The 23101-nt window shown below is 34.9% G+C and overlaps 1 protein-coding gene across 3 annotated transcripts in view; it reads left to right on the forward strand.

The window, feature by feature from the left end:
- The window catches only part of WARS1 (tryptophanyl-tRNA synthetase 1), a 38828-nt gene that overhangs the window by 12731 nt on the left and 2996 nt on the right, over positions 1-23101 (forward strand). For all 3 annotated transcript variants that reach the window (XM_051978372.1, XM_051978374.1, XM_051978373.1), the window contains 9 exons: positions 196-394; positions 6505-6718; positions 9733-9841; positions 11387-11506; positions 12652-12834; positions 16803-16903; positions 19609-19721; positions 20559-20732; positions 22153-22293. In XM_051978372.1, coding sequence (XP_051834332.1) covers positions 281-394; positions 6505-6718; positions 9733-9841; positions 11387-11506; positions 12652-12834; positions 16803-16903; positions 19609-19721; positions 20559-20732; positions 22153-22293 — 1269 coding nt within the window. In that variant the 5' untranslated portion in view covers positions 196-280. The remainder of the gene's footprint in view (positions 1-195; positions 395-6504; positions 6719-9732; positions 9842-11386; positions 11507-12651; positions 12835-16802; positions 16904-19608; positions 19722-20558; positions 20733-22152; positions 22294-23101) is intronic.

Genomic DNA, 23101 nt, shown 5'->3' on the forward strand with positions numbered 1-23101 from the left:
ATGACAATGAGTTGCACATTTCAGAGATGAAGTATGGTATAAAGCAGTTGGATTAGATAACCTTAAAGGTTTCTTCCAACTTTAATATTATACATTTGATGTGCTTTAATATCTGAATAGACCAGAAATTTGAAATGCAGTTATTAAGCTGACAACAGTGAATAATAGCTTTTATGCCTTCTCTCTTTTTTCTAGGCCTCTGTTTTATTCTTCTGACTTATTGAGTACAATCAGCTATTATCCTGAACCATTGCAGCGTCACACTTCTAAGCTGTAGAAAATGGCCGATGTTCTGAATGGTAAACCTTATCCTTCCACTCCACAGGAGCTATTCAAAAGTATAACAGCACAAGGAGAAATTGTCCGATCATTAAAAGCAGAAAAAGCACCAAAGGTACTTTGGAATTCTTTGCCTATTAATCTTAGTTTCTAAAAACAACAACAATAACAACAACAAAAAACAATTAGTTTCTTTCTAGTTGTTCAATTTCTATACATAAATTGAAATATATATATGAGTCAGGAATGATTTGATCCCCTACAATTAACTCTTTCAAAACAGGAGAATACTGCTTAATATGCTAGAAGCAGCCATGGTTTTTTGACTTCTCTTACCAGTGACTGCTTCTATAGGTACTTAGTTTTTTCATTTTTATTCTTATTAAATACTTATAAGGAAGAAGTCACTTTGTATCAGGAAGACAGTGACAAACAGTTCTTTCCTTTGGAGAGTTTACATTCTGCTAGTGGGAAACAGTATGTACAAGATAAGGAAGTCAAAGGTTATTTGAGAAAGGAAGGTATACTAACAACTGAGGAGATTGGAAAAGGCTTCAGTAAGAGGAATTATTGGAGATGAACCTTGAAGGAAAATAAGGAGTCTGAGAGGCTAAATTAATGCAAGAAGGCCATTCCAAAAATGAGGACTAGTTTGGGCAATGCACAGAGACAAGAGAATGGTGAATTGAGGGAACAACTACTAAATCTAGGCTGGAAAGAAGGGATATGAGTGAAGAGTAATAATAATATAAAATAAGATTGGCAGTATAGTTTGGAACTAGATTGTCAAAGACCAAAATACCTTTTTTCAGCATCAGGACTGAGTTATTTCATCATTGTGAGGAATTTCCAAGTTAAGGAAAACTCCTATCAATACCTATCTGCCACTAACAAAACCCAACAGAGTTACAAAGAAAAATTCCATTTAAAGTAACTACTGATTGTGTAAAATATTTAGGAATCTATCTGCCAAGGGAAAATCAGAAACTTTATGAGCAAAACTACAAAACACTTTCCACATAAATTAAGTCTCATCTAACCAACTGGAAAAATATTAAATGCTCTTGGATTGAACAAGCAAATATAATAAAGATGACAGTACTATCTAAACTAATCTATTTATTTAGCACTATACCAATCAGACACCCAAAAAACTACTTTGAAGACCTAGAAAAAATAACAACGAAGTTCATATGGAAAAACAAAAAGTCAAGAATTTCAAGGGAATTAATGGGAAAAAAAATCAAATGAAGGTGGCCTAGCTGTACCAGATCTAAAATTATATTATAAAGCAGCAGTTACTAAAACCATCTGGTATTGGCTAAGAAATAGACTAGTTGATCAATGGAATAGGTTAGGTTCAAAGGACAAAACAGCCAATAACTTTAATAATATAGTGTTTGACAAACCCAAAGATCCCAGTTTTTGGCATAAGAACGCACTATTTGCCAAAAATTGCTGGGGAAAATTGGAAATTAGTATGGCAGAAACTAGGCATTGACCCACACTTAACACCGTACACCAAGATAAGGTCAAAATGGGCTCATGACCTAGGCATAAAGAATGAGATTATAAATAAATTGGAAGAGCATAGGATAGTTTACCTCTCAGACCTGTGGAAGAGAGAGGAATTTATGACCAAAGAAGAACTAGAGATCACTATTGACCACAAAATAGAAAATTTTGATTATATCAAATTGAAAAGTTTTTGTACAAACAAAACAAATGCAGATAAGATTAGAAGGGAAACAATAAACTGGGAAAACATTTTTACAGTCAAAGGTTCTGATAAAGGCCTCATTTCCAAAATATATAGAGAATTGACTCTAATTTATAAGAAATCAAGCCATTCTCCAATTGATAAATGGTCAAAGGATATGAACAGACAATTCTCAGATGAAGAAATTGAAACTATTTATAGATATATGAAAATATGTTCCAAATCATTATTAATTAGAGAAATGCAAATTAAGACACCTCTGAGATACCATGACACACTTGTCAGATCGGCTAGAATGACAGGGAAAGATAATGCGGAATGTTGGAGGGGATGTGGGAAAACAGGGACACTGATACATTGTTGGTAGAATTGTGAACACATCCAGCCATTCTGGAGAGCAATTTGGAACTATGCTCAAAAAATTATCAAACTGTGCATACCCTTTGATCCAGCAGTGTTTCTACTAGGCTTATACCCCAAAGAGAAACTAAAGAAAGGAAAGGGACCTATATGTGCCAAAATGTGTGTGGCAGCCCTGTTTGTAGTGGCTAGAAGCTGAAAAATGAATGGATGCCCATCAATTGGAGAATGGTTGAGTAAATTGTGGTATATGAATGTTATGGAATATTATTGTTCTGGAAGGAATAACCAGCAGGATGAATATGGAGAGGACTGGCAAGACTTACATGAACTGATGCTAAGTGAAATGAGCAGAACCAGAAGATCATTATATACCTCAACAACAATACTGTTTGAGGATGTATTCTGATGGAAGTGGATCTCTTCAATAAAGAGAGCTAATTCAGTTTCAATTGATCAAGGACAGAAGCAGCTACACCCAAAGAAAGAATACTGGGAAATGAATATAAACTGCTTGCATTTTTGTTTTTCTTCCCAGGTTATTTATATCTTCTGAATCCAATTCTCCCTATGCAACAAGAAAACTGTTCAGTTCTGCACACATATATTGTATCTAGATTATACTGTAACCTATTTAACATGTAAAGGACTGCTTGCCATCTGAGGGACGGGGTGGAGGGAAGGAGGGGAAAAATCAGAACAGAAGTGAGTGCAAGGGATAATGCTGTAAAAAATTACCCTGGCATGGGTTCTGTCAATAAAAAGTTATTTTAAAAAATAGAAAAAATAAATAAATAAAATACCCATCTGCCATTTTGCTCAGGGACAACTTAAGACTCTTGGAGAATTGGTCCAAAGCGTGGTCCAAGGACCCCTAACAATATGCTAAAGGTGAAAACTGTTTTCACTCATGATCACTTCCTTCTGCACAGCAGAATGTCAATATCATCCCAAAACACAAATTGGACAATTATTAATAAATTGAGCCAGAACCTATATCCCCACAACATTAACTATCATGAGTGTCAGTCAGTCACATTACTGTCTCATTTGTAGCATTTTTAACACAATTGCCTCATTAATCGGGATATGCTATGGTTTGTTGCTTATGGACCATTGTACTCAATTCATAGCACACAATATTTTTCTTAAATTTAAAAAGCTTTTTTTTTGGTAACTTTTATTTAATATTTTTATTTTCCCCTAGTTATATTTAAAACATTTTTTGCATTTGTTTTATGTAACTTTTCTAAAAAATTTGAGTTCCAAATTCTCTCCCTATTACTTCTCCCCTCCCTGAGATAGCAATTAGATAATTATATATATAGTCATGCAAAACATTACCATACTTGCCATTTTGCAAAAGAAAACAGACGAAAAAACCAAAAAATGTTTTTAAAAAGTATGCTTCAATCTGTATTCAGATTCCATAAGTTATTTCTCAGAAGATAAATAGCATTTTTCATCATAAGTCCTTTAGAATTGTTTTACATCATATATTACTGAAAATAGTTAAGTTATTCACAAATGATCAGCGTGCAATATTACTATTATTGTATACAATGTTCTAGTTCTGTTCACTTTATTTTGCTTCAGTTCATGTCTTTCCAGGTGTTTCTGAAAGCATCTTGCTTAACAAGCTTTTATTAATACTACTTGTAGGATACTGATTTAGGTACCAGGAGTGATATATGGATCTTTCCTCATGTATCTTACAGTTTAGTAGGAAAAGGTGATTCATTTGTAAATCAGTGTAATTCAAAATAATACATTTTTAGTACATATGAGAGATGCAGAGTTCTGTGTGAGGTCAGAGGAAAGAAGGTTGTTACCCACTTGGGGAAGCAGGAAAAAACTGATATTGAGCAGATTGATCTTTAAAATCAGAATTTAACAGGTAGAGATAGAGAGGGAAGAATGATTAGAGATAAGAATAAGGAAAAGCAGGTAGGTTCAAAGCTCATTCTGTGAATCATGAGTCCAGCAAACATCAGGGGACATAAAATGTAGACTCAAAAATCCCAGGATGTAAGTCATTTCTAATAGTATTTCACAGAATAAGTTTATGAGTTCACTCTTTATCTTCAATAAGTTGCTCTTTATCTTCAATGAGTTTATAATCTATCTAGTAGATGAGATAAGACATATGCACATATAATGTCAATACTAGTTAAAAGTGCTATCATAACAGAGAAGATGAGACACTTAGTCTTAATAGCCAACTTAATAGCTATAAAAATAGCAACAGATACAAAAGATAATTTTCCTTTTCTATTTTCTCCTCAAAATTAACAGAGTACTAATTTATGCTGCTAGTTATCCAACACAGAAATTAATGGAGCCCTATTAAGGAGATTGATTGTGAATTTCCCTAGTAGTCAGCAGTTTTGAAATGTCTGCAAATCATTAATACTGCCCTAAACATCTTTACAGTGTGTGGCCCGATGATAGTCAGCATATCATTATGACACTGGATAAAATATATTGCAGCATGGATTTAAGCTCTTCTTTGTAAAGCAGATGGTTTCAGCAAAGTTCAAGCATTCACCGTCTCCTGAAACAATTCTTATTTAAATTTAAGCCTTTGTTGATCATACTAATTCCTGAGAGTTTTCCTTCATTTGTTAGACTTACAAAAACAGTCCCATTTTTCAGTATTCCTTATTAGATTGGACTTGAATCTATTTCAGCTGTTTATTTAACATCTACATCTAGGACAGCTATGTAATATAATAAATAGAGGACTAGACCTGGGATCAGGAAGATCTGAGTTCAACTCCAGTTTGTTCACAAGATCATGAAGAGTCAGACATGACTGAATAACAACAATAACAATCACTAGATCCCTTAAGGCAAACCGGAAATACAAATAAAATCCAGGCCTTACCTTTAAATTGCTCATACAGGATAAGACACATGCACAAATAATTATTAGACAAAATAATAATGTAAGTTCATAAGAGAAATCAAAACAAAGTAGCATAGGAGGTCCAAGGAGAAAAGTTTATTATCAACTATGGAATTTGGCTTCAAATAGCTGTGTGACCCTGGAGAAGTCATTTAACTGCTATATCAGTTTCCTCCTCGCAAAGTAGGAATAATCACATCTTCCTTTCAGTGTTGTAAGGACAAAATGAGGTAAGATTTATAAAGCACTTTGCAAACCTTAAAGTGTTAAATGTCAGCGATGGCTATTATTGTTATTATTATTATATGGGCAGACTTTCTGGAGAAAGTGGCACTTGAATGTTATTAAAGAATGGATCAGAAGTCCAACATAATTGGCCTTCCAGATTAAGAACTTGAATAAAGACAGGAATGCATATAAAGTTCTTAGAAACAGCAAATAATGAAAAAGTATCAATGATGGTTATTGTGGTATTCTCTTCTTTTTTATAATATAATGATTCTCTGTGAGCAGGTTTCTTGGGGAGGTTTCTGGAGGCAGCCTTAGTTTTGGTTCAAAATAATAATCACCTCAAAAGCAACTAGGCATTAAAGTACAATATTTTATTGTTTCTTCCAAAATAGCCTGATTAATTTTCTTAGAGGCCTATCTCTCTGCTTGGTTCCAAGAGCTCTTGCAGCTTGTCCTTTGTCTCTTCCAGCTTCTGCCTCTAGTTCAACTCCGACTCATGGCTTCTCAACCTCCAACTGATACTCCCCTCTCAGTCTTTTCAATTGAACTCTCCTGACTGAGCTCAGCTGTTTTTATGCTCTTTTAGAGGTATAAACTCAAAAGATTGACTCCTCCTCCTCTGGGATTATAGAAGGTGTGAATTTGGCTATCTCATACTGAACCCTGAAGTCTCCCAAAGATGTGAACTAATGTGTGAACTCTCAAAGATGTTAACTTAAGCATTGTTTCTATCGATATTAGTGACTTAACACCTTGTAAGGATTTGCTCTAATGTGTGAACCAATAAGCATTGTATCAATTCCATTGAGTTAACACTAGGATTCTAACAGGTTATGAAGAATGTCACAGAGAACATTGTATTGATTTCTATTCTAGGTGCTGGGAGAGATAAAAAGATGTTCCCCAGTTGACTTCCACTTATGTTAAAAGAGGCCATCTTTATGTAGAACATATTGGCAATTAAAATGTTTTGGGTTTTTTTTTTTTTCCATTTCCTTTTTTTCAGGATGAAATTGATTCTGCTGTAAAACAGCTGTTGTCACTAAAAGTAAACTACAAAGAAGTGACAGGACAGGATTATAATGCTGATTCTCCTCCCACAAACTCCAAACCTGATGAGAGTGGGGAGCCTGGGACTACTGAAGGCGAAGAGGATTTTGTAGATCCCTGGACTGTACAGACCAGCAGTGCCAAAGGCATCGACTATGACAAGCTCATAGGTACCCTCCATTCTGCTTTGTGTGGCCCCATCCTACTTCCTGTCCCTACTATCCTTTCTTTTTTTGTCTACTTCAAGAGTACAAAAGTTTTTTTTTTTTTTTTTTAATTAAGTTCCTAATATTGCTTCAAATTCACAAAGATAATTTTCAAGTTCTAGTAGTCAGGAAGACTGAGGAAATGGACCAAACTGCCTTTTGTTATTCCGTGTCAAGTTTCCACTTCTTTTATTACCTTAGAGAGGCATTAAGATGTTCCTATTTGCAAAGCTAAAATATTAATAGTGTACATTTCCATGTATTTACAAAGCATTTTCTTCACCACAGCCCTGGAAGTAGTTAGTATAAATGTTATCTCCATTTTGCTAGGGAAAGAAGCAAGCATTTATATAGGACCTAGCTTGTGCCGGGCATGGTGCTTAGTGCTTTTTATTAATGTTATCTCATTTGCTACTCACAGCATACCTAAGAAATAGGTATTACTATGATTCTCATTTTATAGTTTAGAAAACTAAGGCAAACAGAGGTTAAATGATTAGCCCCAAATCACCCAGCTAATAAATGTCTGATGTGAGATTTGAACTAGGGTCTTCCTGAGCTTACTGCACTCTCAACTGAGCCACCAGTTTGCCTAAGAGGAAACTTGACCATCAGAAAGATTTAGTCCATTGGCACACAGCTAGTAAGTGTCAAAGTCCAGATTTGAACTCGGCCAGGTGGAGTCTTCTTTCCATTGTGCCATGGTGCTCTGTACTTTTGGGATGCAGCCTCCACAGGTCCTGCTTAATACAGAGGCTCCAAGACAGACCATGCCAGCTAGAAACAGCAGGTTTTTGATCTCCTCAGTCCAAGGTTGGGTACATGTGATGAATTGTTTTGTTTTGTTTTTTAAATTAAGCAATTTACCAAGCCTTTTTCGTAGGTGTGGAAAGGCTGTGGTATCCATCTGTTTATTCTCTGGAAGAAGAAACCTTCATGCTGATGAAGTATCTTGTGTCCCCAAAGTATTGAGAGGTCTAAAGTACCAAATGAATGGTAGACAATAGGCAATCTAAATTTATATGAATTCACCTGAACCGTTCTGAGTTTGGACAAAGGGTGATTATTTTTAGTGTAGCATGTCAGCAGTTCTCCCTTTTCCTTCATTTCTTCGAAGCAGAATGATGTGTCATCTAATCTCTGGGTCTCTCATCCTGTGGAAACAGAGCTGCAGTAGATCTGCCTCATGAGATTGGAAAGAAGCAAGGGAGTAATCCATAGACATAGTTAAAGCCATTTTCTGGAACTCCTAAAGAAGGTTAGAGAACAATTAAAAAGAAATTATTTTTCAGGAAAAGGACCACTCAGGAACAACTGATGATCTTTACTTTGACCAGGTCATTCCTCCCTTAAGCCTCAGGTTTCTCATCTATAAAAATTTTTTTTGGTTGAACAACAACAAATACAATTTTATTATAAAGCTAGGATATTAAGCTACCCATATGGTATAATTTGAAGAGTTTTGAGAGCTAGCTAAATATCTACCCCCTATTGATCAACTATTATTGCCCGAAATTCTCCTTATTAGAGTTTTATTCTTTTAGAAGAGGGAAGTCTCTTCCAAAATATAAATCCTTCTTTCTTCTAATTCTATATTTTTTTTATTTTGAAAAAAATTTCTTTACAACATTATCCCTTGCACTTACTTCTGTTCTGACTTTATCCCTCCCTCCCTCAACCCCCTCCCCCAGATGGCAAGCAGTCCTATACATGTTAAATATCTCATCTATAAAATTAAAGATGATAATACATGTGCTATGTTTGTCATAGAGGTTTTTGTGAGGATACAAATTTTGTAAACTCTTTACCTCTATTTGCAGTGTAAGACTGTAAGAGCCCAAGATAGTTTTTAATTATTTAAAAAAAAAAAATCATCAATATTTTTTCCAAATGTCATTCTCCATACTGTAACTCCAATCTGTATGGAAGTTCCAGTTAGGAAAACAGACTGCCAGTAAGAGTTTTTACTCATGTATTGATAACATACTTATAGTCAACCAGCAGTATCCTTTAAAAAAAAAAAAAAAACACCACTACCACCACTTAGGATTCTGAAAGGAGCAAACTTGAAATGGATGGATTCTAGATAACGAAACATAGAAATACTCTAGATTAGGGTTTCTTAAACTTTTCCTCTTTCAATTCCTTTTCACCTGAAAATTTTTATGTAACCCCAAGTATATAGTTACATAAAATAGTTATACAAATCAAACATTTACCGATAATAAACCATAATTTTTCTATTCCTACATTCAGTTACATATGGAATCATAATTCACCGTCTTATAATCTCTGCTCTAGATAGATTTCATATTTCAATCAAAATCATTTTTAACACATAGTTTATTTTTTACTATTTGATCTCTATTCTTATAGACACAAACCATTTACTAAAAGACAACCCCTTTTGCAAGCTGGAAAAAAAGTGATATAAACTACCGACAGGCAGAGTCCTCTTTTTGTTCATTGCTGATGGCAGGAAATTTGGGTGAAATCAGGTTATGGGAAGAAAACAAGTAGGTCCTAGGCCTGATCTTTATGGCACCTGGAGTCTACCAACCTATACCTTCTTAGCTTTATATTATTTCTTTTACACAATCTACATTTCTACAAAACTGACATACTCATACTACAATATTCAATGCCTGCTCTCCTCTAACTCCATGTATTTGTACCCATTGTACTACCTAGAATTTCCTACTTTTCTTCCTCAGGAAGAGAATATTTCTCATTTTAACTTTCATCGTGATTATTCATGTTACTCATTCGGCTTATTGATTCTATGACTCATGCTCTAACAGAATTGCAAGTTTCTTGAAGATAAGGATAGTATTATTTTTAATTTTTCTGTCATCAGTACCTTTTATATAACATAAGTTAAACTGAAATGGCTTAATTTAATTTTTAGGCACAATGTTAGCTAAGGAGGGTATTTCTATTAGTTTTACTCATTTTTCTGCTTTTTTTTTTTCCCCCAGTCCGGTTCGGAAGCAGCAAGATTGACAAAGCACTGATAGATCGAATTGAGAAAGTCATAGGACAAAAACCTCATCATTTCCTTCGTAGAGGCATCTTCTTTTCTCACCGGTGAGATTTTATTTTCCCATGTACCTCTTCATTCTGTCCTCTCCTGCAGAAGGACAAGTGCATAAAATATGTCATTGCCCATATTTAGAATTTCCCATATATCTAACTCTAGCTATAATAATTAGAATAAAAAATGTGGGGAAAAGGGGGAACAGAAATTTCATGAAGCTAACACAGTGGAAAAAAGGAAGTATTTTGATTATTGTTACTTAAGTGATACTAATTTAAAGATTACTTTTCACCCAACATGCTACTGTGGTAGAATCCACAACGCTTGCCTTAAAAAATCCCCAAATTCCTGGGTAAGAAGAGAATTTTTTATGAAGATGGTATGGTATATTTAAAACATTGAACCTAGATAACATTGTTATTTCTCAGTACTGTACTCTCACCATTATATAGTCAGTATGATGTAATTTTTTTAAAATATTGAACCAAATCACTAGAGATCCAAAAACTGTAGCATCATGCACATCTCTCAGGTTTTAAGACCCAACCCACCAAAGAGATCAGAAGACCTGCACTACCAGGAATTTTAGAGTTAGATCTTATCCCACATATAGAATCATTCCTGGAAGTGTCTCATTCCCACTACTTTGAAATAAGGTTATAGAAATGGCAATGACTGTGAGCTTACTTTAGCCAGATAAAATCAGCCATCTGATATTCACTAACCCAGATACCTAGCCAGAATGCCCTTTCATCTCAATATCTACATTAATATTTGAATTGACAAGCCACCGGTCTCTTAATGCTACATGTAGTCATCATGGGACCTTCTAGGATAGAATCTTCATCAGCTGATTCTTTCCCCATCCTATGATTTAAACTCACATTCAGGGCTTCACTTGTGCCTGTGATTCATAATCCCAATCAACAATCCCAACAGTGTTGTCTTACAAAAGTCCTATTCTGATGCCTCTTCATGGTGTGGAGTGGACCTGAGGTTCTCAATGACCACTATCAGAGTTATAAGATCTTTATATATTCTCCCAAGCTAGAAAGACCACATGCCTAGCCATAGATGGTATTAAATTTTTGTTATCACCAAATTGACTTTAAGATGATATAGTTTTCCAATTAAAAACTATTCCTTAAACTGCAAAAACCATTAGAAAGATTTCAACCTATATAAATGAAAGTAGCCATCCTCACAATCCCAGATCTTTGAAGCATTATAGTGATTTATATGTGTTTGTGTTATTTCTTCCTACTAAACTATAAACTAGAACACATTAGGTGAACAATAAAAGTTCATTGGATTGAATAGTAAATGAAGAAGGTGTTCAATCTGATTTGAAAATATAAGGAATTAATGATTTTAAAGAATGTCAACTGTATCAGTTTTTAGAAACATTAAAAACTATGTCTTAAATCATTCTTTTTTAAGAATTAATTAGAAAGGAAGCAATTTAATTAGAAACTAATATTCATTTATTTGCTTGATTTTTTTTTTTTCACTTTCAGATGCAAATTTGTTTAGTTGCCTTTCTTTCATATTTTTCCAAGAAAATCACACTGTTTTTCTGTTCTTTTCTCACTTAGGGATATGAACAACATTCTTGATGCATATGAAAATAAGAAGCCATTCTATCTTTATACAGGCAGAGGGCCCTCTTCTGAAGCAATGCATGTAGGTCATCTCATCCCATTTATTTTCACAAAGTAAGTTGCACTATGTTCCAAAGGTTTTAAAAATTACCTCTACTATACTTCTTTTCATAATTATTATATTTCTTACATAATAAAAATAAATTATAATTACATCTTTTATTACAATTTTAATTATTAAGTTCAAACAATATATGTGAATGTATATAGAGAGAGATATAGATAATATGTGCATGGATGGATGAATAGATAGCCAGAACATGGTATATGTTTAGAAATAGATGTGACAATATTATTTTTAATTATTTATTTTTGCTGAGGCAGTTGGGGTTAAGTGACTTGCCCAGGGTCACACAGCCAGGACGTGTTAAGTGTCTGAGGCCAGATTTGAATTCAGATCCTCTTGACTTCAGGGCTGGTGCTCTATTTCCTGCACCACCTAGCTGACCCCGACAGTATTATTTTGTAAACTCTCATGGCAACCAAATTGTTAGATACTTAAAAATATAGAATCAAAAGCTAGTTGAAGCCTAAAATCTTAGAGACAGAGGGACACAATCATGAAACCATATGAAATCTAAGTTGAATAGCATCTCAGAATCATAGAATATGAACTAAAGTGAACCTTATAGAATATCTAGATTAACCCTTATCTGAAGCACAATCTACTCATTAGCATCTCCCCAAATGTTTGTTCTACCCTTGCTTAAATCTCTAGTGATAATGAACTCACTGTCTTCATTTTTCAATTTCCTTTTTTTTACTTCACGTCTTCTCAGGCTTGTTTTAAAGAAATAAATGTCTTTGTAATTGATCTTAAGATAAAGATTATACAGCTCTATAGGTAAAGCAATCTTAATGTTGTCATTCAGAATATTCATTGAAAAGTAAAATACTGATGGCTAAAGTTTAAATACTTTGGCTACATAAATGAGAAGACAGAACTCATTGGAAAAGACCCTGATTATAGGAAAGATTGAAGGTAAAAAGAGAAGGGGATGGCAGAGGATGAGATGAATAGTGTAGTGGAATCGAAAAACATGAGCTTGGACAGACTAGAGGAAGATAGGAAGTCCTGATGTGCTATGGTCCTTGGGGTTACAAAGAGTCAGACCCAACTGAAGAACAACAACAAGATTCTGTGTGAAGAAACTGTTTGGTAGGAAAGATTGTAATGATTTGGGGTCTGGATTTTTTAGGTGGCTGCAGGATGTATTCAATGTTCCCCTGGTTATCCAGATGACTGATGATGAAAAATACCTATGGAAAGAGCTAACACTTGAGCAAGCATATGGCTATACAATAGAAAATGCAAAGGATATCATAGCCTGTGGTTTTGATATAAATAAAACGTTCATCTTTTCTGACTTGGAGTACATGGGGTAAGTATAAAATCCTTCACTCTCTTTTTGATAACCACCTAGTCTTAACAGTTTACTCAGGGGTAAATACTTAAAACACTTGGGGCAACATATTAAGGTCCAAGTCCTGGCTTTGGTTCTTACAAGTCCCTTCACTCTCTTCCTCCTCAGCATCTTGCCTCAAAGGGATATTCTGGGAATCGTGCTTTATAAAAACATTAGAAACCAGAGCTCTCACTATTACTGTTATTAGTGTTCTTTTATAAAGAGATCTTATGTTAGAACTGAAATTAGATCTTTTCATTTTGAAAAGACTAGAAGGTCATTTAGAAAACTAACACCTATTTTTCTGAAATAATTTTTCACCTTTTAAAAAATTTGTATTTTCTTCCCTTTTTTTGATATTTGACTTCAAATCTCCATTCTTAAAACTTTTTTATCTTAACAAATCAGTCCCTTTTTGCTGGTTTTTATTTTTAAATCTCATTATAACAAAAGTTTGGAGAACATCCAAATAGCTTTTAGTAGAAATTTTGTTTAAAAACTTTATTCCAAAAATCCAGGACAATCATGTCTAGTAGGAGCAGAGGAAAGACCCAACTCCCTGTAAAGAACTAAGAAATCTTCAGTACCAGTAAGAAAAAGCAGATAGTTTAAAATACATAGCTGATTCCTCCCTCTTTTCTCCTTATTTTCCTAGATCCAAATTTGGGAATTCAGGTGAATTTTTCAGAAGGAAAGGACTGGGTTTGTATAATCTGAGGTCCTAGGTCAGAATCTCAGCTTGGCTACTTACTACTTGTGTGACTGTAGGCAAGTCACACAATTTCTTCATCTGTATAATGAAGAGAGGTTGGCAGCAAACCAAAAAATGTTTGAAGAACCTTCTGGCTTTTTTCTGTGATCCTATGAGAAAAAGTTTGCCCACGTTCATGTAGCTAGTACGAGCCAAGTTATTGTCGGAGTAATGATCTTAATTAAATTCATTTCTTAAGTTTACCCATTTTTTGTGAGTCTTAGAGGAATTGAGGTAAAAGAGAGAGAACTCTGGATTTAGTCAAAGGTCTTGAATTCAGATCTTGGTTCTGCCACTTAGTACTTGGATAAATTGGTTAATCTCTCTGAGACATTTCCTTGTCTCTATAAATATCAAATTTGGAGCAGCCAGATGGTGCAATGGATAGTTCACAGCCCTGGAGTCAGGAGGACCCGAGTTCAAATCCAGCCTCAGATGCTTAACACTTCCTAGCTGTGTGATCCTGGACAAGTCACTTAACACCAATTGCCTCAGAGGGGAAAAAATGAACAAGCAAAAAAGCTAGATGTTAGAAATAAATAAATAAAGAGCAGATTGGACCAGATTGCCAAGAAGACCCCTTCCAGCTCTAAATCTATTCTCAGTCCTATTAACAGAATGGTTTAGGCTGTATCATTGAGTGTCTGCTGGCCTCATTTTAGGTGCTGTGAGGGAATACTACTATGAAAACTGAAAAGCAACTCAGTATTCACATGTTATGGTACAAACAATACTGTTAGAAATCTAGAGACCAGGGACTTGCCTGGCTCTACCCACACATTCCTGTATATTTGAATTGTGCCTCGTCATTTCTCCTTCCGGACCTCAGTGTACCCAAATGTCATATGGTTTGGACCAATGATCTCTCTTTAAGGACCTTTCCAGTTTGTTTGTTTTTTTCCTATCCCTATTATGCAGCACAATGTATAATCAGTCATCTTCATTATAAAAAGTAATTGTTAACTTGATAGAACAAAGTAAGGATTTGTCACATAGGGTTCAAAGTGTGATCTGCACTGTTTGCATTTTAGTTTGGCAGCCACTGATCTGTAACAGGAAGCCCTATGCTTGGCATTGGGTTTACAATATAGGTTCAACTCTTCCAAGTCTAATACAGGAAAGAACACATACACATATAACTGTGCTACCAAGGAAAATAAGTTAAGGCTCATGTAAAATACTAGGAGAAGCCTGGGAGAGAAAAAGTTTTAGAAAAAGCACTAGATCTGGGCTTTCAGGGCTGGGACCTGGATCCTGGTTTTCCTACTTATTATCCTATGTGACTTTGAACAATTCATGGCTTCTCAATGAACAATTCATGGCTTCTCTTGAGATCTCCCACTACAAAATGAGAACATCGTATTAGTTCCCTCAAAGATCACTTCCAATTCTAACACCTATAATCTTAGCAATTTTCTCTAGGTATTATTCGTGTTCTGTATTCAAAAGGGTATAACTGGAATGCCCCATATTTGAGAAGGTGTTCATCACATCGGCATGCAGTGTTCCTCCTTGGTCTGTGCAGTAGGTTTTAAGGACAGCTGTTAATGGGTTCCTTCCCCCCAAATCTCCCTTCCTTTTTCACTAAGAATGGAGAGCCAGCTTGTTGCAAAGCCCTTGGTATTTTTTTAAATTACCCTAATTGAGTGTCAAAAATTCTGTTTGTTTCCCTTTAGTATTTTTCATCTCTTTTGCCCAGTTTCCCTTTTGGCCATCAGGTTCCTCATCTGTGAAAGGAGGACATAGGTTATTACAAAGGACCCTAACATCCTGTCCAGCTCTAAAATTCTGTGATTCCAAAGTCCCTTCCTTGCCTGCAGTTCAGGTCTTCCTATCATGACCTTAGACATTTCCCAGGACTTTTGGATATTTCTAAACTAAGTTTTTTTTTTGTTGTTTACGAGAAGTAGGGCAATATTATGAATGTGTATCACCTGCGCATTCTCATCTTCCCTGCCACTATTCTAGACCAGACCCTCATAACATCATATTTTATCCATAAGAGTAGTTTAAAAATGGATATTATATTGTGCTTTAGAGTTCACAAAATGTTTTTCTTAACTGATGATGAAGCATGCCACCAACCTCTTATAAGAAAGGTAAAGCCTTAGAGTTATGGAATGAGACATACATTCTCAGACATGACCAGAATGTGCTCGACTGTGCTCATTGGTACAAAAGAAGGCTTTCAAGGTGTGAGGAATGAAGAGTGGGTAGTGATAGAAATGCTAAAGAGAAGAGAAAATGAGAGAATATCAACATAACATTTTTTAAAACAGAAGAAAACAAATAAGGAAACACAAACAGTGGGGACATTTTATTAAATTTGAATTTCTATTAAATGTATTTTTAAAACTATTCAACAAGTTCTTGATTTCCTATACAATCAGTCTTCTTTTGTTGGTCTTCATATATTGAAATATTCCTGCTTGGTCAACAGTCAGTCAACAGTCAAAAAGCAGATATTAAATACTTAATTCTGTGCCAGGAAGTGTGCTGTGTTTCAGGAGCACAAAGACACACGAAAACAGTTCCTGTGTTTAAGGACCTCACATTTTAAACAGGGAAACAACATGCAGATACCTGGATATACATGTATAGAACAGAGAAAACTCATACGAATGAAGCTCTGGCGGGGGAAGGGGGGGGCAGAGGATGATGTGCTCTTATCATTCTGCTCCATAGAAACTGTGAGTGACTGCCCACTCTGAGACAACCAGGTATTAGGGAATAGAGTGTTAGGCCTGGAGTCACAAAGACTTCATTTCAAATCTGACCTTGGACACTTACCAGCTGTGTGATCCTGGCCAAGTCATATAATCTTCTTTGCCTCAATTTCCTTAACTATAAAATCAATATACTAACAGCAGAACTTAACTCAGACGTCTTTAGACAATAAATATACAGTCAATTATTGGACTCATACACAAAGTCTTTTCAGCTTTATGAGACCTGCCAGAACACAAGTTCTGCTGACATAGACTTCAAAAAGCCCAGGGTCTCTTCCATGTCATGACAAGGCATCAGAGTTACCGAATCAGTCAGCCATGTGTCTCACATGATCAATCCTGCAAACCCAAAATTGATCTAGGATCAAACTTCATGTTTGCTTCTTGTTGATACTTTTTAGACATCAATTTCTCATCCTGAGCAACCCCAAGACCAGAATTTTATTTTTGATTCTTCTTTGCAGGTCGAGTCCAAGTTTCTACAAGAATGTGGTCAAAATCCAAAAGCATGTCACATTTAATCAAGTAAAGGGCATCTTTGGCTTCTCTGACAGTGATTGCATTGGTAAGATCAAATTCAGCTGTTCTGGAATCATCTATTTTTAGCTAAAAGATAATCTAATTATGCAAATCATTTATATTCTATACTAAGTGCTGTTCTCTTTGTGGAGACGCCAGACAAGCACTAGAATAGCAGCTTAGACAACAGGATAATGTATGTAATTTAGGAGAATAAATAAGAAGGTATTTGGTGCCTGCCTCAGGGAATAGGGATTCTTTCTGAAATTTCTACCATGTCAGTTTATCTCATTAAACACAAGGATGAGTAATTCTAAAGCACAAACAGCTGGTATAATATCTTCAATCAGGTTTATTTATCCTTATGTGAAATTTTATTTCATTTTGAATATTTATTTGTTGATCTTCTAGAAGTTTCTTTTTGTTGTGTTGTTAAGAAAGAAAATTGAGTGGTTGTCTAGTTTCCTTTTGTTTATTATAGGATCAGTGAGGTATTATGTATGTAGAAAATAAATTGTAAATGGAACTTTCTATCATTAAAATCCTAGGGCAGGGATGAGCTTGGGAGCTGTCCATAGAATTATGGACAGGTAAAGCTAGAAGGAATTATGAATTCATAGAACATAACTGGAGGTGGCCTTTGAACCTTGGAATATCAGATGAGAAAGATTTTAGACATTCTTTTCATTTTACACAAGCAGAAACTGAGACGTAGTAAATGAAAGTGGCCTGCACAGAAATTATCTGGGTTTTCATCTCAAGTCTTTGAATCCCAGCATCAGTTAACTCCACTGTTTTCCTATCCATTAAAATTTTCACATTTTTATAAAAACTAGAACTGCTGTTTATAATCTGTAATTATCAATAGATGGCTCCAGCCTGTATGACCTATTCCTTCACTTAAAGTTGAATAAATGAAATGAGCAGATATCTTTCATGAGTATGGAAGGAGTAGCTGATGCACTATGTTTTTAATCATATATCCTCCAGTTAGCTCATGCACTTGATCAGCTATCTTAAAGGCAAGCAATTTTAAGATCAAGGCATCAGAGAGTTTTACAGTTGGAAGGAACTTCAGAAGTCTTCTGCTTTAGTAAACATTCATTCACAAGAAAATTTGTTCCTGGTGATTTAAATAATGTGAAACCAATTAAAATGATTGTGAAACCAATTCCGTTACAAGGAATTTGAAGTCATTTTATTTGGCTTAGAAGCCCAGATATTTTCTATCAAGCAGAATAGTCAATCTTGAATTTAAGTTTTGATTATATACCGCTCCACTTTTTAAAACATAGTGCAAAGACTGGGAGTTGAAGGGCATTTGGGATAAAGTCCTGGCTTTGCCACTAACTGGCTGTGTGATCCCAAGATCACACGTGATTTCTTTTCTTTGGGCTTCAGTTTCCTCCTTAATCAGCTGTGGGAAGGATAGGCTGGGTGATTGCTTTTGGAGCAGATCAAAAAAAATATTACAAAGGTGGAATACTAAGTAAGAAAGATAGCTTGAATGGTAAGGAAAATCATTTTGTAGGGGAAAAAAATTACTTTGATAAGAAATCAAAGATATTGAAAACATAAAAAATGCTCTAAATCACTATAAATTAGAGAAATTCAAATTAAAACAATTCTGAGGTACTTCCTCACATCTATCAGATTGGCTAACATGACAGAAGAGGAAAATGACAAATGCTGGAGAAGGTATAGAAAAAGTGAAACAATAATACACTGTTAGTGAAGTTATGAACCACCCAGCCATTCTGAAGAGCAATTTGAAACTACACCAAAGGTTTATAAAACTGTGTAGACTCTTTGACCCAGCCTGAACACTACTAGGTTTATATTCCAAAGAGATAAGGGAAAGGGGCCTATATGTACAAAAGTATTTATAACATTCTCCTTCTGGTAGCAAAGACTTGGAAGTTGAGGGGATGCCCTTTTATTGGGGAATGGCTGAACATATTCTATATGACTGTATTAAATACTCTTGTGATATAATACATTATGAAGGCGATGGTTTCATAAAAACCTGGAAAAATTTATATAGGAAGTTATATAAACAGGTACAAGATAAAGTAAGCAGAACTAGGAGAACATTGTATACAATAATAATGTTACAATGATCAGCTGTGAAAGATTTATCTACTCTGATCAATACGATCTAAGACAGTTCTATGGGATTCATGTTGAAAAATATTGTCTACCTCCAGAAAGAGAACCAGTGAACTCTATGTGAAAATTAAAGCATATTTTTTTCTTCTTTATTTTTCTTGCTTTTTTTTTGAGGGGGGGGGAGGAGGGGAGGGGGACAATGACTAATATATAGAAATACGTTTTGTTTGATTTAATATGGTAAAATGGGTATCATACTACTTATATTCTCAATGATGGGGAAGAGGCTGGGGAAAGAATTTGAAACTCAAAATTTTTTTAAATAAATGTTAAAAGAAAATATACTAAAGTTAAAGAAAAAAGAAAGAAAATAATAACTTGTAATAGCATCCCAACTTGATGCTTTAACTATAGAATTTTAAATGAAGAAATGGCTGCTGCTTCTTTCAAATATAACTTAGAGCAGAATTTGATTAGCTAGGATCTCGTGGCTTACTATGAGCTAGTCTGTAATTACTGATTTGCCAAAGCTTAAGTATCAAGACTAGTGAGTAGAGATTCATAGCAGAATTAGCTAATAGCAGTAGGAGTTGTCCTAAATTGAAAAAAAAAATGTATTTTGTCGTTTTTTTCCTCTTTCAGGAAAGATTAGTTTTCCTGCTATTCAAGCTGCCCCATCCTTCAGCAACTCATTTCCACAGATTTTCAAAGACAGGACAGATATTCAGTGTCTTATTCCATGTGCCATAGACCAGGTGAGAAACTATTTACATCTTAATTGGAGCAGATTTAGTTTCTTTATACTGTTAAGATTTTGATTGGAGTATTATCACTTTGTATTATTCATTTATTAAGATCTGGACCTAAACATGGGAAATCTTCTATAATTGATGCAAAGTGAAGTAAACAGACCCAAGGAAAGAATATACTTAATGGCTATAACAGCATAAAAACCAAAACAAAAAAATCCAGGATTAAATGATTAGGTTGGGCCTAGGAAAAGAATTGAGAAAATGGTTCCTATTCCACAAAAGGTACTGTGAATGTACTGTCAGATTCAGTTTGGGCTTTGATTACTTTTGTTACTTTATTTTTATTTTTTCTTTGTCAAAAAGATTAAGAAGAATAGAACAATAACTTTAAAAATGAAGGTGATATAAAACAAAGGGTATTTTTTTAAATCTGATGTTAAAATAGAATAGAAAATAATCAACAGCCCAATTGAGCAGGAAGAGTCTTGGTCTTGAACATAGGAGACCCAGATTTGAATCCCAGCTTCCACATTCTGTGTTCTAGACCAGAGACAATTTTTCCAGTAGAAAGTGTTTTGGTCTAGAAAACCAAATATTCGAATCTAGGTCCAGGGTGACTTTGGGCATGTATGTTTACTTGCCTGAGCCTAATCATCTCTAAGGAATAATAATATTTGTACTCTTTCCATCAAGAATTGTAAATTATTATATATAAATTAAATTTGTAAAAAATCAAATTACATATGAATTATAAGGAAAGAGCTTTGTGTAATCCTTAAAGCACTATCTAAAAATTATTCCAGTTTCTACCTCCTTTCATCACTGATTCTTTTTTTGTAGGATCCTTATTTTAGAATGACCAGAGATGTGGCTCCAAAGATTGGCTATCCCAAACCAGCCTTGCTTCATTCAAGCTTCTTCCCAGCTCTGCAGGGAGCCCAGACTAAAATGAGTGCCAGTGACCCCAACTCTTCTATCTTCCTTACTGACACAGCCAAGCAGATTAAGAACAAGGTAAAAGACCTCCCTCAGCAGAAAAACAACTTGCAAAAGGAAGCTTGTACACGTATTGGTCTACTTGCCATCTAGGGGAGGGGGTGGGGAGAAGGAGGGGAAAAGTTGGAACAGAAGGTTTTGCAAGGGTCAATGCTGAAAAATTACCCATGTATATATCTTGTAAATAAAAAGCCATTTAAAAAAAAAAGGCAGCTTGTAGATGTGGGTAGATAGTGGAGTCAGGAAGATCTCAAATGCTTACTAGCTTTGTGATTCTGGGCAAGTCACTTAGTCTGTGTTTTCATTAATCCCCTGGAGAAGGAATTATCAAACCACTCTAGTATCAATGGTCTGTGGGATCACAAAGACTTAGATACAACCGAATAACAGTGTTTTAGAGAAACATTCACTTTTCCTTCTGGTGAATACTTGTTAAACTCTTTAAGCATTCACCATTGTAGCAATTTATATACTACTAGAATACTTATCACTATAAGTTGCTCTACCTATTTGGTTTGAAATATTAGGTACTATTTTTTGAAACCAGCCTGACCATATCAACACTCATATCCAAAAGTGTTTGGAGTGTAACAAAGTGTGGTGTAGGTTCCCCATCGTCTTTAGTTGTCTTATAGGATTCTCTTCCTGCTTCTTTTTTTATGACTCCCTTTTGTAAGTAGGTTCACAAACTCTTCAATGTTTAAAGGAAACTAAAGAGATGATTCCAGGGGCTCACAGTTATGTGAAAAAAAGTCCACATTTAGACTCTTAACAACCTGGAAAGGTAATAGGCATGGAGAATGTATCTGGCCCGACACTGTATATATTTGTCATCCAAGAACCAGACAACCAAGACCAGAGAGATCATCATCAAATGGAAAAAAAAAAATGTTTTAGTTATGAAAACCATCACTTACCCCACCATCAATCGCCAAAGGAATGTAGCTCCTTAAGGAAAATAATTGTTTTGTTTTGGTTTTAGATTCAGTTGACTCTGAAAGAATACATCCTTCAGAAGTGGGTCTGAGACTTTTCTTGGAGAAATCCCTTTGTCAGTCAAATCTTAGATCTTGAAATGTTGAAATAGCATTGATGGATATTCATGGATACTGCTGTTTTTATATTTTCTGTTGGCTTATTTGTTTGAGGCGGGGTCTCCCTATCTCAACCCAGTCCAGAAATGTGTCAGGCACTCACAGATCCATTAATTGATATAGAAGCTTTCACATGCCTCATTTTCCCACCCTAGCCCAGTCTACCCTTCCTTACACAGGGGTCACACCTGGTTGTCTATAGTCCCCATCATATCTCAAAATTCTCATCCTTGTGGAACAGAGACTCTGGCATGAGTCACCACTCTTGCTTCATTCTTTTTATATAAAAATATTCATTTATTCAAATTAGCACAAATTATGTTTTCATTAATTTTGTTCTGCAGGTCAACAAACACGCATTTTCTGGAGGTAAAGACACCGTAGAGGAACACAGACAGTTTGGAGGCAACTGTGACATTGATGTATCTTTCATGTATCTTACCTTCTTTCTGGAGGATGATGATAAACTCGAGCAGATAAGACAGGTATTTCTAAGGGCATAATGGAGCACTGCATGCATTCTTTATCAGACTTTGTGAGTAGCTAAAAAGCAGATTTACACTACATTAAAATATTTCAAATAAATGAGCCAAGATACTTGTTCTCTTCTCTCTCAAGAATTGAATTTTGCTAATTTGGCTTCAATTAAAGTTTGATTATGTCTGAATTTAGTTAATAATATAGTTAATATTATATTTTTGATAAATGTTTTTAGAACACCTATTGCCATAGATGTGACATAAACAGGGATATAGAGGGGTGGGAGAGAGCACAAGTCATACTGGATTGTCTACAAATAGGGCAAGGTAGCACCAGATTTGAGAGAGCCTTAAAAAACAGGATAAGAAGTTTGAAGCATACTTAATAGAAATCCTTAAGCTGGAATTAACTAACTTTTTTTTAAAAGTATATGTTAATAACCATATTTCAAAAATAACTGATTTCCTTTGTATCTATGTATTAGATTTTGTGCATTTAAAAATATTGTTCTGAAAAAGATCCATTGGTTTTCATCCCATTGTCAAAGAGATCTGGAGCTAAGAACTACTTTAAATATTTAGATTTTGAGTTTGAGTGTATTTGCAGTAATGTGTCCCAACAAAGTTTTGCATTCAGATTTTTTTGATTTTTGGTTTTTGTTTCGTTAAAATATGTAAAAGGAATAAAGACACATTGTACCTCACATTATCCTTCTACTCTGACAGATAAGAATGATTGGTCCTTTTCCGAGGCTATTCACTAATCACCTGGACAAAGAGTTTAAGAATATGTATTTTTGAACATTTTGCTAAG

The sequence above is a fragment of the Antechinus flavipes genome, chromosome 2 (assembly GCF_016432865.1).
Source record: "Antechinus flavipes isolate AdamAnt ecotype Samford, QLD, Australia chromosome 2, AdamAnt_v2, whole genome shotgun sequence".
Lineage (NCBI taxonomy): Eukaryota > Metazoa > Chordata > Mammalia > Dasyuromorphia > Dasyuridae > Antechinus > Antechinus flavipes.